The sequence below is a fragment of the Acanthisitta chloris genome, unplaced genomic scaffold (assembly GCF_000695815.1).
Source record: "Acanthisitta chloris isolate BGI_N310 unplaced genomic scaffold, ASM69581v1 scaffold17924, whole genome shotgun sequence".
Classification (NCBI taxonomy): domain Eukaryota; kingdom Metazoa; phylum Chordata; class Aves; order Passeriformes; family Acanthisittidae; genus Acanthisitta; species Acanthisitta chloris.
Genome location: NW_008671166.1, coordinates 774 through 14,322, shown reverse-complemented (window position 1 = coordinate 14,322; position 13,549 = coordinate 774). Strand labels below are relative to the sequence as shown.

General features: G+C 55.5%; 1 protein-coding gene across 1 annotated transcript in view; it reads right to left on the bottom strand.

Annotated features, from left to right (window-relative positions):
- LOC103801582 (netrin-3) overlaps positions 1-6,996 on the bottom strand; it is a 17,620-nt gene extending 10,624 nt beyond the window's left edge. The window contains exon 1 of the mRNA XM_009074001.1: positions 6,030-6,996. Within this exon, the coding sequence (XP_009072249.1) occupies positions 6,030-6,996 (967 nt within the window). The remainder of the gene's footprint in view (positions 1-6,029) is intronic.
- Between the last annotated feature and the right edge of the window lie 6,553 nt (positions 6,997-13,549).

The window sequence follows — 13,549 nt, the reverse complement described above, 5'->3', positions numbered from 1 at the left end:
GTGTGCACACACAAAAGTACACAAGAACACACGCACAAGCTCACATGCAAACGTACACAGGAACATATATGCACACAGATGTGCACCTAAATATCCAGGCAGTGTTACATGTGCATACATACAGATGTGCAGAGAAACATCTGCATACTGTTACATGCACACACACAAATTAGCCCCAGGAACCACACGGTCCCCCTAGGCCGATTCCACGTGTGCGAGATAAAAAGGCAAAGCACTGCCCGTTCCTGCTTAACACTCTCGCAAAAAGATAATGGGAACAAGATTTCCTTCGGCAAAACACGTCGCCCTGCTCCCCCAACCCCGGCCCCCTCCCTGTGCTGGTAAATTGAGGTTGGGTGAGAGTTTTTCCAGGCGTACTGTGAAATTCATTAACGTGTCAGCCTGGATTTAACTGCCCGGGCCTGGCTCGGCAGCGTGTGAAGTTGCCTCCCTGCAGCCAGCAGCGCCGGTGGGAGCTTCACCCTGTGCAGATCAAACACTCCCTTGCCTGACTCGGTGCTCAGGCCACGGAGATGCTGAGGGAAGAAACTCAGGACAAACCCCAACCGTAAAAAAGGAGCTTTTTTTTGGAGGCTTGAGTTGAGTGAAAGGTTGGTGCCAGCACCACATGCTCAAACCTCAGCTGCCCCCGGAGCTCCCCCGCGCTATGAGATTAGCGAAAAATCACATGTCAGGCATCAAAATAACACCCAGTGAGGCTGTAGGTGCCTTTGGAGGTTTGTGCCTTTTGAGCTAATTTTTTTTCACTTGTGCTGGTGGAAAATAGCGATTTTTGAGACAAATTCTGGGTTGTGGTGACTGGAAGGACAGCAACAAATACTGCCCAAGGCCCCAGGCAGCCCAGAATCTGCTGTGCTGGGGATGCTGATGCTCAGCCAGGCTTTTCTGGGCCAGCAGAGACATGATGAAGTATCCCAACATCCAGGATGCTCTTGAACTCTTCAGATAATGGGACAGGGACAAGCCAGGGCAGTTTTTCCCACTGAATTGAGTCAGCTGCACAGAACTGTGGCAAATGAGCAACTTTTGGGAGTAAAGGGGCCTTGTTATCCCTCTGCAGCACCGAAAGGCCAGTTGGGTCACCCCAAAAGGCAGTTTTGTGTCCCTTTGGGAATGTTCCCAGTGTCCTCTGGACTGGCAACCCAGAGCAGAGGTGATGGGCAGCAGAGGAGAACAGCTGGGTAAATGATTCGCCGCTCTCGACACGGGTCCCTCTCTGCCTCCTGTTTAATTGGTGAGAGAGTAACAGGCTGGAGCCTTTTCCTAGCATCACCGACCCCAGCACAGCTTTACGGCTGCCTTTCCCTGGGAACATGCTGCAGATCCTCCCAGGAGCTGGATTCTGGGGAGAAACCTCCCCTTACTGCCCAGCATCATCCCTTCTCCTGCAGGCAGTGGTGCTGCCTGCTCTGAGTTGGCTGTCGGCAAACTGCCGCCAGCTCAGCAGAGCCAGGCTGGGATTTTGGAGCAAATCTGGAGAGTCAACATGGGCAACCTGGCTAGGCTGGGATGGATGGCTGTCCCCACTCAGGGCCAGGGTCACAGCAGCACGCGTGACCGTCCCCTCACCCCCCGGCGCAGCCACCCGGCGCTAATCAGGGCAGACGGGTCTCCCTCTTATACAGCTAAATACTCTCACTGTTCCTCAGCACTGAGGCGGTTGCAAGCTCTGTCTGTCTCCCGTTAATCACTAATTAAAGGCTTGAATGTTCCCTGCTGTTTGGGGTATTAATAAGAATTTAATTGCACAGTTTGGGGCTAATTACGTGGTAGCTCGCTTCCGCCCCTGTACAGTATGCCCAATTAAACAATCATATGATCAATTAAACAATCACAAGATCTAATAATTTGCAATAATAGACTAATTAAACGTTGACACCTTGCAATGGAACAAACTTCTGTCCCCCTTTTGTTGGTGTTTGAACCCCTGCCCAAGCCCTCACAATCTCTCCTCTGAGTCACTGTGGATGGAAGAACCTTGAATGACAACACGAGGGGGTTTGGGACAGGGAGCCCAGCACGAGACAGGCAGTGCCATGCACCAAGGCACACGTGTGGCAGGCGATGGAGCCTGCAGGGCAGGAGCAGGGCTTGCTGCCCCTACAAGTTCCTTGGGAATAATTAGGGAAGGCAGTCGGCTCAGCGAAACCCTAGACCCGTCGTCGCTGCCAACCCGCAGTGGATTCGAGCTACGCCCCTGCTTTGGCTGGAGTAGAGCCCAGCTGGGATGGCCAGGCAGGATGGGACTGCACCTCCGCCCCAGGGATGGGAGCTGAGACCAGAACAGCTCCTTCCCTCCCACCCACACTGCCCCTTCAGCCCAGCGGAAGTGAGAGGGGCTGGGGCTTGCTCTGCTGCTGCTAAGAAGAAAGGGGAAAAGCAGAAGGGGAGAGCCCTCCCTGAGGGGCTGCAAGGGGCAAGGCCAAGCCACTCCAGCCTCATCCCAGGAGAGGCAGGACTCAGGATGGTGAGAGAAGTGTTCATCTCCTCTGCTGGCTTCCTTGCCCTGCACCTCAGATCCACTGAGATACTGCATCCCATGGGGCACTGGTGCCCACACATGGGGATGCTGCACACTTGCCCACGTCCCAAAGACATCACCTTCGCTCCAGGGAAGGACCGTGATTGATGCTGCTGGGAACTCATTGGTTTCCAGCACATCTACTGGGGAACAGGTGAGAACCCTGTCAGGGAAACTTGCACAGGAGAGGGCTGCAGATATGACAGTCAACAGGTCACCAGCAGCATGGGTCCTGCTCCAAGGCTAAACCAGCCCAGGGTAAAATGACTGGGTGATTTCTGAGATTATTTCTGCATGGGAAGCACTGAGAAAAAGAAAGCAAACATGTACCAGAAGGGGCAGAGAACACACGGGAAGCCTCCAAATCCCACCCCTGCTCCTGGGATCAGTGTTTTCATGCACTGGCATCCCAGTTGGATCATCACAGCCCCCCAGCCCAAAGTGGAGAGAGCAGCAGCCAGCGATGTCTTCCCAGCAGAGCACAGCCTCTTCCCCGCCGAGGCCCCGGATCAAAGCAAGCCCTGTGCATTATCCCGGTGCTCTGGGGAGTGCTCCCACCGTGGCAGCCACAAAGGGAACAAGAGCTCCCGCATCACCAGCGAGTGCATCAATTACTTCCAGTGGCTGCCTCGTGCTAATCCGCTTCCCCCCCTGCCCCAGGCCGAGTGTTTGCGGGACAGGCTGCCGACTGGGTGACCAGGCTGCCCCCAGCAGTTTGTGGGTGCAGGCTGGGACTGGCAGCAGTGGTGAGGAGGAGGAGGTGTGAGTCTGCAAGGATAAAGTTGCTGCATCACACAGGGTTCCCCAGGATTTTGGCAAATCTACTCCTGCCAGCCACCCTGCTGGGATTATCCTTCACTGAGCCTGTCCCAAGCTAAACATCTTGGGAGGACACACGGATAGGGACACACGTCTCTCTTCCCTGCCCCAGGCACACCAGAGAACATAGAGAGCATACAGAACATCCCAATATTGGCAGGACACACTCCCTGTGGGACATGCAGCCCCTTTGGGGTATCAGGAGAGCTCCATGTGCCTATGGACCAGTGGCCTCACTCTAACCACCAGGCACAGGGCCATGCATCCTGCACCATGGAGCTGGCACTGTGCCCTCTTGCCAAGCCGACAGCATGGCAAATCTACTGTCCTGGCTGCAATATCCCCAAACCTGTCTGCTTGCCAAACTCACACTGACCCCCTTAACACCACAGCACAGCAATGAACCCATGAACATCACAGCCACCCTATGGCAGCTGTAGTGGGGTTGTGCCCAGTGATGATGCTCAGACCTCACCAGCACTGGGCATTTCTCAGAGGCAGAAATTCTGGTGGAACAAAAGCTTGTCCTCACTTCCAGCTGCATGGACGGATGTTCCAGCACCATGCCATGCTGCAGGACGTCAGTTTGACCCCCATGCTGGAACAGGCAGAGACTCCCATGCACTGGGGGGGAACAAACCCGTGTTGGGGAGCACAGAGCCAAGAGGTGACATAACCCAACATGACCTGAAGCTGTACCAGCCCCATGGCTCCATCTGAACCCACTTTCAGGGTGCTGCAACCTCCCCTCTGCTTCCCCTCAGCTGTCACTGAGCTGCCAAGCTCCTGCATCCATCCACCTTCCTCCTCCTCACCCCTCCCAAGGCACGTGTGACATCCCCAACCACGAGCCAGCATCACTGATGCCCGAGCGCAGGACAGAGTCCGAAACACCACAGCCCCCAGGCTGAGCAAAGGGAACTTCCCGGGCAGCCTCTCCTTTTAATTGGTGCTAATTGCTGCGTCTGTTCGTGCTGGCTGGGGAGATGTCATTGTTGAAAAGCACAGAGGGGAAGGCTCGGGGAGCTAATCCAGCTTTCAGCCGCTAAGCCCTTCGGAGGCGGGTGATGGAGAAGCTCTTTCAGGTCCCTTCAGAGAGGGCACAAAGCCCGAGAGGGGAAAGGGAGAAAGAAGGGGAGCGAATCAACAGGAAAAAACTACTTTCACACGCAGCTCGGGGAAGGGTCTTTGTGCGCGGGGCTGTTGCGGGGGGGCTTGAAGGGACCGCGCTGTGCCTCCGCCTCCTCTTCCCTCCCTCGTTTATCTTTTCAGCCCCATCTGCCGAAAGGGTGACGCAGCTGGGGGCAGGATGCTCAGAGCAAGACTGCGGCGCGGGACTCTCACCCCGCCACGGACAAGATGGACAGAAAACCTGCAGATGCTTCCCCAAAAAACGCCTCCTCTGGTTTAACCCCTTTTGTGCCGGCAGAGCCACCTCTTGCTGTCATCACGCTGCTTTACTGGAGGATGTGGCAGCGAGGCAGACGCAGTGTGGGGTGGCACAAGGGAGGCAGCGAGCGGACTGAGCTCCTCCTTCTGTCCAGGGAGTTTCCATGGGCTCACCCACCTGCTGGAGTCCTTCCCTGTCTGACCTACAGCAGCTCCGGGCAGGGAGCAGAGTGGAGGTTTTCTTCTGAGCTCCAAAACTCATCTTTCTGAGACAAGTGGGAAAACACAAGGGCTGACACATTCCCACAAGGCGTGAGGTGGTTTGAAGCATCAGCTCCAGCACTTGCTTTGAATCTGCTGCCTTTTTAGCCATTCTTAGAAGAAATCTGCTGTAACGTGTATATTGAAGCAGACAGCTGGAATCTCAACAAGACATCGATCACAAATACTAACAAGTCCTTCTGACCTCTGGCACATCCACTGAGCCTTTCAAAGGCTGATTAATGGTACGGCTTTCCCTTGTCTCCATCCTCCCGCCACCTCCTGGGACCCGGGCTCTGGTCCAGGAGGAGTGAGAGGCTGTTCCTCCTTCTCCCAGACCTTCACAGGGTTCTGGCATCCCCCAGCCCCATCCCATATGAGGACAAAAGGCAAAAATCCCCACCAAACTCCCACAAAGATTCGTGAGCAGGACAGCCAAGGAACACCAGTTCGATGTTCTGGAAATGTTTCAATTTGATGACAATATTTTTAACTCGTGGAAATTTTTGTAAGGACAGACAAGCTAAAACCACACCAGACTGAATGCAGAGGATGAAATGTTGATTCAGGATATTTCCAGTATTTCCCCAGTCTCTGCCAGGTTTTTCTACCCACTCCCTGTCCCCAAGCACATCTCACAGGGGATCACTGCAATTCTTGCTCCAGCACAGGGACAGCTGGTTTGCTGCCTGAGGGAAACACGAAACACTCTCAGCTGGGCATCCCACACTGAGGTTTGCCGACCAGCTGGAAGAGACTGGTTATTTTGGGAAGGATTTTGGGAAGGGTTTTGGTGCTTTGGTTCATGGCTCAACCACTGCACCTCTGAGGGGACACCTGCAGCAAAGACAGGGTGGATGCTAGAGCCTTTTACAGCCCACCAGCAAGAGGGATGCTCCCCAGCATCTCCAGACAAGCACACTCCATTCACTTCAGCTCAGCACCCACCACTTCCTTCCCCAATCGGCTGTTTTAGCAGTGCAGCCCCAGAAAACAAGAAGGTTTAAAACTCCCTTACCCAGACACTCGTTGGCCTCGCGGGCACTGGCTCGCTGCCAGGGTCGGTCGTAGTGGAAGGGCTTGCAGCGGTCACACTCGGGACCCTCCGTGTTGTGCTTGCAGTCACACACCAACTTCTGCTCCTTGTCCTTGACGCAGCGCGCCGCGTGCCCGTTGCACTTGCAGCGCCCACCGACCTGCAGCTCCCCCACTGCATAGTAATAGGGGGTCGAGCCAGTGCCCCCCTCTTCCTCACCAGCATCCCGACTGCCAAGGTCACGGAAGAGATGCGGGCGGCTGAAGACCACACGGATGTCTGTGGCTGTCACCCAGTCCTGGAGCACGGGGCTGCTGTCAAAGTCCTGGGCGGAGGGTCGTCCGTCGAGGGTGCTGAATGCGATGAGCCCTCCAGTGAGTGGGTAGAGGTCAGTGAGGCCATCAGTGCACAGGGCCTCCTGCTCGTTCTGCTTGGTGACAGTGGCTTTGCTGGGTTTGCCGTAGATCTTACGGCATTGAGAGGAGTAGTACTGGTACGGCACCCACGTCTTGCCGTAGTCCATTGACTTGAGGATGGCAGTGGACTCAGGACGGGGTGAGCAGAACTGGAGGCTGACATAGACCACCTCAAACTTCTTGCCAAGGGAGAGGGTGAGGGTGACATTCTGGGGTGAGTGGTGGAAGGTCTCTGAACGCCAACACGTCATGTTGGAGGCAGTGTTCAGGTCGGTCAGGTAGGCAGGTGGGTGGGCTCGGCGGGGGTCTGAGGCATTGCAGTGCCGTGTTGGGGGCTTCCCACATGTGCTGGAGGCATGGACTTCCTTCCCGAAGGCAGCATTGACAAATTCAGGGATGCAGCGGCGAGGAGTACCGCTCTCGTCGTAGCAAGGGTCTGGGGGAGTCTGCTGGGCCACAAAGGGGTTCACTGTCTGGGAGAGGCCCAGCATGGCAGTGGTGAGGAGCAGGCGCAGGAGCTGCAGGACCTCCATCCTCCTGGGGTGAGGGAAGCGGCTCCTCCCTGGGGTGAGAGGAAAAAAAGAGTGAACAGTACTGACAGTGGCACAGCCACAGCACTATTCATGCTGGAAGGGGAATGGTTAGGGATGGGGAACAATTCCATGTCTGGTCCTTCACCTGTGCCTGCCTTCCTACTCCACTGACACAGCATCCTGGGAGCAGGGAAGGGAGACAATTACTTTCTGCTGCCTTATCCACACCAATCCCTCACTGCTCATCAGCAGGAGTGATCATGCAGATCAGCCATGTCCCATCCTCAGCTTTATGTGAGCAACCGTGGCTCATGCAAGTCACCAGAGAATGGCCCTGAGCACTGCAGCTGGTAGCAGACCCCTGAGCTGCCTGGCTTGGTGAGTGGCATCAACCTTGCCAACCCAAGGGGTTGTGCTGAACCAAAGCCAAGTTCTCCAGCCTCTACTAGCCCATGCCATGGCCAGGATGGAGGAGGAGATTCCCTGATCATCCCCTCTCCTAGTAGTAAATCCTTAAAGGATAACTTGGGTTCTGTGCTTCATTCTGAGGAATGAAGACCTGTGCCACCAGCACAACCCAGCCCAGCATCCCCAGCTCCACTCCCCATCTACAGCCCCAGCACCACTCCTGCCTGTCCGGCTGCCCACTCTGGCTGAAGGAGGCTGCACGGGACAGCCCATTTCAAACGATCCAGGACTTCTTTTTGGTTTGTTATTCCATTTTGCAAATAAAAAAGAGCTGCGACTGTGGAAGAAATCTGCCTCTCTAGGCTGCCAAACCACTAATAGAGGGAAGCTCCTCCCTGCCCAGCCGTGCTCAGCCCAGCAGCCAGAGCTTGTGCCTGCTGAGGGGGCAACAGGGGACTCAGCCCATCCCAAGACATCTCCCCGAGGATAAACCCTGCCTCTGTCATTTCTGTGACATTTCCTCACTGATTAATCCTTTGCTGATGGAAAAGGAGATGCTCGCTGATGAAAAAAATTGGCAGCTTTCTTGGTGGTCCCTGCATCGCCCCAGCAGCACAGCCCCCACTTTCTGTCAGTGCTGTGGAGCCTTCTGGGGACATATCAGCCCATGACTCGATGGCTTGGTGGCCAGCAAGACAAGGGATGCTGTCCCTGGAGTGTCCAGAGCACTGAGAACCCCCTACTTGAGGAGTTTCACTGCAGGATTAGACTGCAGGGATGTAGCAGTCACCATAGCAGAGATTGTGCCGTGCCACAAGCACCAGGCAGCAAAGAGTCCTCTGCTGCAGGCAGCCCACAGGGCTCCACTAGGACCCCCAGCCTCACTGCAGGCAGCTGCCTCCTGGGCAGGAGATGAAGCTGTGGCTGCTCCCCAGCATCTGCCTGTCCAGGAACTGTTGAGCAACGGCAGTGGCTGGTTAATCCCCTGACACAATCCTGATGGGACCAGCCCCTGCCTGGTGCCGAGCTGTGGGCAGCAAGCCAAGGCCCTTGCCAGCCCACCAGCAGAGCCCTGCTCCTGTACTCACACCCAGAAAAGAGGGCTGCAAAGTGGTGACAGACTCCCCTCAATGCCTGGCAAAACCTGGCCATGCACATACCACAGCACCTTGAGCCCTGTGATGCTGCCAGCCCCATTATCCCCACCCCACCACACACCCCAGAAAGAAGTGCTGCCACCACTATCACCTCCCATCCCACCACCTGCAGAGCAGCATGGGGACAACCCCATGGGAAAACCTCTGCACCAGGAAAAGAGAGGAGAAACCCCCAGGGGTACCTCAGCAGCTGCATCTATCCACTCCAGGAGGACTCAGGATGTATAGAGCAAGGCACCTATTAAACTCTGCCAAAGAGGAGTCTCTTCCACACTCTGACCCCTCTGTGCTATGTGGCAGCAAGGTGACTTGCTGGGTTGGACTCAATGATCTTTGAGGTCTCTTCCAACCTGGTTGATTCTATGATTCTATGACAGGAGCAGGGTTGGCTCAAGCATGCCACCTGCAAAGGCCTTGTAATTCCACATCTGGTAAGACACAAAGGTGTGGGGTAACACCTGCCCAGGGGACAGCAAGGGGAGAGCCCAGAGATGAAGTCATTATGAGCACTGGGTCTATGAGCAGGTCTAGGACCAGGCCAGGGTTGTCACTGTTTTAGGAGTGCACAGATGGCACAAGCATCTCCTGCCTGTCCTCCCTGCCCTGATGGGAAGCTCTGTCCTGTCCACCAGCCTTACTAAGGCACAAGCCATTGAGATTCAGTGCCAAACTTTTGGGGGCTCTACTCCTGCTGGGGAGCAGCCACAGGGGAGCCAACGCTCGCCCGGCGGCACATCAGCTCTGCGGAGGCAGGGCATGAATGGAAATCATTATCATCCGCGAGACCACACACAGGCACGCACGCTCCGCGCTCGGCTCACCCCATTATCCCGCTGAAAGAGAGCCGGGGCCGGTGGTCTCCGTGGGCCTCACCTCCGTATCGGAGAGGAGGGCAAGCTGCAATCTGCTCCCTTTTATGCATATTCAGCATGACCCTGGGACTGACGGCAAGCTGCCAGAGAGGCCTGGGAGTGGGTAGTTCTCTCCCCAGCCCCCATCTGCTTCCCCCTTCCCACTTCCCATCTTTGCTGCCCCCAGTTCAGATCAAATGGAGACGCTGCTGACTAAGCAGGGAGAAATGGGATGAGCCCCTCGGCGCAAAATCCAGCCCAGCATGCGCCTGGATCTGGCACGAGGAGGGATGTAAGCGATGCTGTGCCTCTCTCGGGGACAGCACTCCGACGGTGACCCCTGCGAGACTCTCAGGTGGCCACCAGCAGTACCCGTGGGCTGGGGGCACACGGTGGTGGGGCTCACCCTGCCCAAGGAAGCGGCCACCCTCCCAGCTCCTCCCCAGAAGCGGCTGCATTTTTGAGGTGGGCGATTTCCTCACTCCTCCACTCGGGGAATGCTAACAGCCAGTGCGGTTTGGAAGGAAGTCACACCGCCGGAGTGCTTCAGAAGTGCTTTAAAAAAAAAAAATTAGCTACCACATCCAACGCCTCCACACCCCTTCTCCCTACAGCCACACGCTTCCCAGAGCAACCGGCAGCATTTCCCTGCCTTGTGGGAGACTTGTCAGGGCAGTGCTCCAGCACACCATGGGTTCCTTTCCCATCACCTTTCCAGGAAGCAGTGCTACCGAGGGCACAGATGCGCACCCAGAGCTCCAGGTCTCCCGATGCTGAGCCATTAGGTGGGTGCTTGGTCCCCAAAATAGAATGCACCAGGCAAGTGCAGCAGGTGAGGCAGGGCAAGGAGAGCAAACTTCCCTCGACACGGATGCTGGTGCCTACGGCAGGCCCAGGGTCACCACCCAGCAGACCAGGGGCCACTGCAGCTTTGCTGAAGTAATTACAGGATTAAGTGGAACAACACGGGACCGGGAGGGAAGGGAGTTATTAGCCAGATTTGATCCCAGGACCTTTACAGCACAGGAGCAGCCTTCTCTAATTAAAGTGGAGGGGGAAGGCGTGACTGGTGCTCTCCTGTTGGAAAAATGGGGGCTTAGAGGGCAGGCAATGGCTAAAGCTGAGCAGTCAGCACCACCCAGGAGGGGAAGGGGAAAGCCCCAAGGGATGACAGGGGAATGGGGTTTCCCTCCTGCCAGGGACCTGTGCTACTCCCCCAGGTTCTCTTGGATGCTGCTGACATGGTGCAGTCATCTGGATTTCTCCTAGATCCAAAGTGCCTATGTAGGGCAAATCTGTGAGGACTGTTCCTCCCTGAGCTGTGCTTACCCAAATAAAGACCACCAGCAGCTCAGGTGCCCTCCGAGCAGGATGAGACCCAAATCAAAAGAGGAACAATGTGCTCAGAGAAGATGTAACAGGTCACAAGTGACCAGAGCATGTCCCTTAACCAGGAGGTATCTGCTCCCAGACCTTGCATATTCCCATCTCATTACAGGCCCTTTCTAATGGAGGCAACCTTGCTCCCTTGCCACATATACTGTGGAAGTGACCCCGCTGCAGATCTGCCTCAGTCCCTGAACAGGACCCATCCTGGGGGGCTGCCAGGGTTCCTGGGTACCCAGGTACCTCACCCACTGTGCCAATGCCAGCTGGGGGAAGCTTCATCCCCCCACCCAACAGGCAGAATGCACCAGGACCGAACTGTGCTCCAGCTGTGGATAAATCATTCCATGTGTCTCTGGGACATAAAAACACAACCGAGAAGTATTTAAAATGAAAGGAAAAACCCCACGCAGCCAAGGCACTGGTCTGGGCTCAGCTTTCCGGCAGGAGGGAGCGTGCACTGGGAGAGGCGGAAGGGATGCGGCGCAGCCAGCAGCGCTAATCGCCTTCCCAGCCGCTAATGGAACAACCGGTGCCCACTTGGGACACAGCTAATGGCACTGAGGAGATACCTTGCTTTCCTTTACACACTCCCTCCTCGCTTCTGATATTTAAGCATCAGAAGCTTCTGAGCACGTACGGACCCACATCCGTGGAGCCGATCACTCTGCGCGGCCTCCTCGGGCTTTCAGCCCCCTGAAGTATGCACAGCTCACGGGGGCAATTACGCAGCAGCTTGTTCCTGCAGCAGCCACTTGGGGTGAGAGATATTGCAAGGCACTCTGGCAGGTTGGAACCAGAATTACACAAGCCATACGATACCCCAGTGGTGCCAGGAGACACGTACAAATTACACTGCATGCAGGAAAGGATGGGCCAGATTCTGACCTCAGCCCTCTGGCATCAGCCCGAACTTACTCCATTCACATCGGGCCAAACCAAGACGTAAGCAACTCCATTCAAATTTACACTGGCATACCTGTGGTCAGGATCTGGCCTGGCTTGAATTAGTTGCAGCCTGATGTTACAAAAGGCAGAAATAGAGCCCAGATTTCCAAGGTTATCGAAAACAACCAAGAAATCAAAGCAAAAAAGAAATCTACCACGAAACACAGAGTCCCCAGGCTACTCAGCCACGTGCATGGAGCTGTCAAAGGCACGATGCTCGGACACATCCCTGCTCACATATTTTGGTAACTCATAAGCCACGCTGACCACAGGAAGGAGGGACCAACACCCAGCACGGGTGCCCTGCTCTACTCACCACTGGCCCTGGGTAGAGGTGGTCCCACTCTCTGGAGGGGAGACTTCAGCCATATGATGCAGAGCTGAATCCATTTGGCTGCAACACTCTTGCCTCCTCCAGCCAGTGCAAGCTGGAGATCTCTTCCTCATGCTCCCAACGCAACAGCAGCTCAAAGAGGCATCTGGAGCCCCTGACCTTGCAGGAGCAGTAAGCACAGCTGCCTGGATGCATTTGGAGTTGATGATCCTTTGATAGGTCCCTTCCAACCCAGGGCATTCTATAATTCAATTTCTACCCTATTTATTAACCTCTACTGCAGCTTGACCAGTTGTTTTACCCAACTCTAACCCCAGCCCAGCTCCCTGAACCCCTTCACACACTTCTGCCATGGCATTCAGCTCTGTTGCATGCTCCCAGCAGCATCCCCCAAGGTAGAGAAGATTTTCCTCCCATTGCTCCCAGCGGACGCACGGGACTCACGCGGTCCCAGGCCAGAAGTGCTCATTTCTTCAACCCCTTTCCACTCCATATGGGAATAAAGTGATCTGGTTTCCATAACGTCCCTCACTGCCTTTTCACAACATGCCGGGCACAGATGTTGAAAATAGTCTGGATGAATATTTAAAATGGTATTCAGAGATGACAACATTTGGCCAGCTTTGAAAGATCTCTCACATCGGGCAGAGGATGGCTCACGACAACGGGCCGGAAACACGCTGCACTTTGACATCTCATTTTTTTTTACCCCCTCTCTGGCTATTGGTACAATATTTCATGCCCCTGGTGTCCCACAGCCTGTTATTGCTTGAGTGCCAGCCAAGCCTGCAGCATTTGGAAGAAGCTGTCACGTACGTTTTTAAACATCACGGGGCAAAGCGGAATATGGAAAATCTGTCGTGTTTCCATACCAAGCGCGAGTGTCCTGCGCAGGCTCAGGGAGGGGCTCGAAGGGGCACAAAATAATTGCTTCCTTATGGAGCAGGGCCTGACTAACAGGGTGGGGGAACAGAAGGCAGAGGTACTGTGGACACCCTCAGCACAGTGCGCTGCTTCCCTGCCGAAGCCATCTCAGCACATCCTCCAAGGTCTGTGCCAATGCTCACCTCCTTCTTCAGGGCTGGGAAACCCTGCTCAGACCCATCCCTCCACCAGCTGCCACCCAAGGCAGGACCTTCATTCTGGCAGGCCCAGGCTGAAGACATCATGTTCTGGTGCACAGCGAGCACTGAAAAGGCTCCTCAGCCTCAATGCCCAGCAGCTTGCATTGAGCTCCTTGTGCTCAGCCACATCCCTAGGCCTTGCTTCTCTCTTCTGCAGGCTGCAGACACACCTCAGCTCCTTCCTAACCTGCCATTACACCTGGCCTCTTCTCTACAGGGACACAATTTTCCCTCCCCTCCTTCCACAAGCAGGTGGAGGAGGAAAGTGTGCTGGGACCCCCACAGCCCACCCTGCACTTGGACTGCTGGATCTCCTGTCCCCTCACCAGCCTGCTCCAACCAGGT